Genomic DNA, 5000 nt, shown 5'->3' with positions numbered 1-5000 from the left:
TTCAACATGATAAATGCAGCTGGCTGGCGCCCGCAGCAAAATGTTTACCTTCCTGGCTGGGAAAAGGCCTCAAAATAATGGCTGTTGGCTGGCGACCTCGGAAAATAATCTCTTGCTAGCTGGCTCTGAAGAGCGGATATTTATTTCCCAGGGTAGTTAAATATTAACCAAAAATGTCTTAATGGATGCCCACATATCGTGTAAGTCAATAACAGATGAATTCAGAAAAAGTGTTCGTTGGGTACTCCTGGTTTATTCTCTAAGGCAACCAAAAAGCTGCAGATGTAATGAGATGATGACAATACCAAACACTCCATGAATCTTCCCAATTAATTTCCTTCATTAAAAAGGCAGAAAAGGGTAAAAACTAGTATATAGAAATAATTTCTTTATTTCAAGACTAGGTTAGAACACATGCGAACAATGTACAATAACGAACAATCGTATCAGGCCAGTCGACTTCAAAGACTACAATTACCCCACACCAGTGGTAAGAGTATAATTATCCCTTTGCAATTTTCTTAAACTGATATATTAGTTTTTAACACCGGTTCAAAATGATCAAGCTGTGTCGATTCCTGTGATCTTCGTTTTCTTCACTGAAAAAGTCCGTATTCATGACAGTCGGCCACCGCTCAGGTGAGGTAAAGAACAGCAATTTTTAACACGGGTAATGTTTTCTTAATTTCTTAGTGCGCATTTTCATCATCGCCCACCACAAAATTGAGGAAGTTTGAAAAGGATTACTGACTAAGATCAAATGCCTATCATTATGATTTCATTTAATGACTTGATATTATAAGTCCAAGAAACATTATTGAGGGCCTAAGTGATGGTTTTAAGGATATAGCTATCAACGAACTGATATAAATGTTTAACTTGAAGTCAGTTACTAGAGATTCTTGAGTGGTAAATACCCTTGCGGCATGCTATGTGAATGCAGCTGCACGTTCTAAATCTCAGCAAGTAGACATTTGTTTTAGATGTCCCTGAAGGCTTAACTGAATAATTAGATTTGTAAGTCAGTAAGTAAGTAAACAAAATCCTCACTGACTGACGTTTATTTATTTCTAGAAAACGCTCATTCACAAAATACGAACAGTTTATCACTTGCAGGGAAAAAAAAGCAGAGATTTTCATTTCAAACATGAGTGTTAACTTTAATCTAATGAATAACACTTTTGTCACATCATCTTTACTATTATTAAAAGCCGGTTGTTTCGATTTTCATTCTAATGTTCGATATTTATACCAAACAGAAAAAAGAAAGAAACTTGCTTACTTAAACCGTGATGTATCACAAAACTGAATGACATCACTGAATAAATCAACATTCAGGAGTTTGTTTTTGTCCCTTCGGCAGTCCGATCTTTTCACCAATGCAAATCTATGGAAAAAACACGGATGATAGGAATATCGTTTTTATCATTGAAGTTGTCCTAAAGATGATGTTCTCGGCGATTATCACGAATATTCGTGCTAAGGATTCATATTTGTACAACATGAAACATTGTTTAACAAACAACTGATACTGATTTTTCACTTTTAGTGCCACAGCTAGAACCTTTTTTTGCCTTAAGGTGGATTTTAAAGGATGCATTTTATTGCACGATTAATTAAATTACTGCACGTCGGCGTACTTTATGTCAGTAATATGCAAGCTGATGACCAAAGATGGTAAAATTACCCGCAATGTCGGTGTTAAAAATAATGTTTCATGTGAAGATTAAGCCATGTGTATATCCACTCAGTTATGAAACAACATGTACAAGACCAGATTTGAGCTATATTGTCACTAAGCTTTCACAGAACATGGCCAAACCTTCTGAGGCAGATCTTAACCGGGCCAAGTATGCACTAAGATATTTAAAAGGCACACGGGAACAATGCCTCAAATTCGAGAAATCGGAGTCACCATAAGGTTAACGGGATTTTGTGACTCTGACTGGGGAGCATCTGTAAGAGATAGACGTAGTATAACTGGGTATAATTTTCAGTTGTCTCAAGACGGCCCTCTGATATCTTGGAAAAGTCGTAAACAGCAAACGGTAGCTTTATCTACTTGTGAAGCGGAATACATTTCGCTAGCTTGTGCTGTACAAGAAGCAAAGTTTCTTAGGCAACTGTGTAACGACATGACTGTTGTAACAAGTGATGTGTTAGTCAATGTAGACAATCAGGGAACTATTAACTTAGCTAAGAACCCATTTAATCATCAGAGGTCAAAGTATATTGACATCAAGTACCATTTTATAAGAACAGAAATACAAGCAGGAACTATAAAGTTAGATTATATTCCCACGGAAGATAATGTGGCTGGCATTTTTACAAAGCCCGCTACTAAAGCTAAACTAGAAAAGTTTAAAAAATTTTATTATGGGGAAATAGTTCTTTCTGTGTTCATAGTTTTTGGAGCAAGTGGGGGTGTTAGAATACGTGCTCCAATATCATGACTTAACTAGCCAACGCAACCACATATATAACCGCAACGCTTTCAGTAGGTTATTCATGTGTTATCTCTACGTTAGTAGCAAACTGCTCAGGAAATCACCGTAGTTTGTATAATGGTATTTTGCCAAATACGTGAACTTGATTGAAACTGTATATAGATCACCCGCCTTTATTTGAGCATATAAAAGAAAGCATTATATTCAATAAAAATCAGTTGTTACTCCTACTTGTGTGCGATGCGTATGTCCTTATTGTGAACATGACGACATCAGTAAATCTAACATCTACCACAAGTAATGTATGTTATATAATTTGAAGAAAGCCGGAAATCATGACAACGAATGCAAATACAAAGAAAGAAGTCTTCGCGAACATGATGGTTGACGCAATTCACTCTCTATCAAATAGCACTCAGATGTCAACCGATATCGCACCGCTGGCAGATGGATGGGATAAAATGTATGTTCTTCTAAATACTATCCTATTCTCGTTTATTATCTGCGCTGGTTTATTTGGCAACAGTATAATTATGGCGACGTTGGCTCGCTGGAGAGAGATGCGAACACCTTGCAATCTGCTGATTGCAAATATCTGCGCTGCAGACTTGGGAGTTTGCGTCTTTGCAGCGCCTTTGAGGATCGTGAACGCATTTCGGGGATGGATCTTCGGCGAAGCGATGTGCTATGTTCTGACACCAATTCAAGATGTGTTAATGGTGGTGTCTGTTGTTACGCAAACCGTGATCGCGTTCGAGAGGCACCGCGCCATTGCCGCACCTTTAAAGCCGAAGATGACTCGAAAACAAGTGAAAATGTGGATGGTGTTAATTTGGCTCATGTGCTACATAACAGCAGGGGTACCGATGATGATTTTTCTCCAGAACAAACTGTTTTCCGATGGGTATTACCACTGTTCTCCAGTTTTCACTAGAGATGCCTATCGAATTGCTTATCAGATGTATCTTGTATTGGTTTTTATCGTCCTTCCTCTCGGCATTCAGAGTGCTGCTTATTTCGATATCATTCGCGTTCTCAGAGCCAAAGGCAACCCAGGTCTCCATTCACACAGCGGACAAAGAGAAACCATCAAAGGCCGTATTCGACAGAAGAGGCGTCTTGTACGAATGCTGTTGGTACTAATGCTGACTTTTCAAGTGTGTTACCTCCCTCGTGGAGTTATTATGTTACTGCAAGAGTTTACACCCCAAGCACTTTCGAAGCGGCCCATACTTGTTCGTTATGTAAAACTGGTAATACTTGCAATGTATTACTTAAAACACGTTAGTAACCCCTTAATATTGTGGGCCATGAGTAAAGACTTTCGCGCGGGTTGTTTGAGTGTTTGTACCACAAATGAAACTCGTTTGTCGTTCATTCAAGTCGCTAGTAGGTATCACTTAACTGCTCCGCGACGAGGCAAGAAAAGTAAAAGCAGACAGCTGGTGGACAGCCCCGTGGACTAAGCTGTTGAATAGCTAACAATTACCGATGAACAAAGAAAATGTTAAAAACTAGTTTCAAAAATTCAGCACTAGTTACTTGTCAGTTTAAAGATTTTGGCGATTTTTTCGATTCCATTACCTTGAGAAGACAAAATATTAAAAAATTACCTACTCTGCGGCATAACAAGAGAGCCTAGCACTGAAAACATATCTGTCAGTTTAGAGGAAATGTATCCTTTTTATAGTTTTTATTATATACTTAAAGTCAATAAGAACAAAACCAGCTAAGCAAAAGCCATTTGCTATTTTAAAACCGCGAACACGTAAATTTTTCTAATGCAAAAGATGTTCAGGACTTTTAAATCACAATTGTAACGAACCCGAAAAGGAGTTTGTCGCGCTAAACGTTGGTCAATTCTATATCCTTTTATTTTATGTTGAAAGAATTATGTATAACTAAGCGTAATTAATGGCCTCTGCGAAGCTAGAACACAGACTCGGAGGTATCCGGCTGCATTTGCATCGAAGTCCTTTGACATTCTGTTTTTGAAAGACTTCTTCAACACTGATAAACGCGTATGGCCTGGCATGACAGTCAATATCGAAAATATTAAATCACAGTTATAGAAGTCGTTTTGCAACAAAACCGAAGAAGATGATTGCAATTAGAAGACAGCTTTGTTTCGATTTTTAGTTTACTTGTGTTCATGAGAATAAACAGTATATGAAAAGAAAAACCTGTAAGCATGCAGTATTCAGAGAAAGTAAAGTTGAGTTTCGTTGTCAATCATAGAATCCTGTCGCATCAGCATCCAACTGTATCACTGATTAGAATACATTTTGCATACGACGATTGTTATCGCTTTTTACTTTGCACCATAAAAAGAGGAAAAGAAGTCTTTTTGAATATCGAACATCACTTGTTCCTACAAAGCCCACTCTATGTTACTTTGATTATTCATGTTTTAAACTAATTTTATCCATATTTTTTATCAGGTTTGTGTAATTTAGTATCCCGGCTTCGTATCCAGACTTGTTTTAAAGCGCCAAAAACCAACTTTGTCCAAAAAGTTACCCTACTGTGTCTTTGTGTCATCTCGATGGGGAT

At 37.7% G+C, this 5000-nt stretch overlaps 1 protein-coding gene across 1 annotated transcript in view; it reads left to right on the top strand.

Annotated features, from left to right (window-relative positions):
- The first annotated feature begins 2690 nt into the window (after positions 1-2690).
- The window catches only part of LOC138015662 (QRFP-like peptide receptor), a 2429-nt gene continuing 119 nt past the window's right edge, over positions 2691-5000 (top strand). The window contains exon 1 of the mRNA XM_068862756.1: positions 2691-5000. This exon is cut by the window's right edge and continues 119 nt beyond it. Coding sequence (XP_068718857.1) covers positions 2783-3913 — 1131 coding nt within the window. The 5' untranslated portion in view covers positions 2691-2782 and the 3' untranslated portion in view covers positions 3914-5000.

Source organism: Montipora capricornis, chromosome 9, assembly GCF_036669925.1.
Source record: "Montipora capricornis isolate CH-2021 chromosome 9, ASM3666992v2, whole genome shotgun sequence".
Taxonomy (NCBI): domain Eukaryota; kingdom Metazoa; phylum Cnidaria; class Anthozoa; order Scleractinia; family Acroporidae; genus Montipora; species Montipora capricornis.
This window is presented reverse-complemented; position numbering and strand designations above follow the sequence as displayed.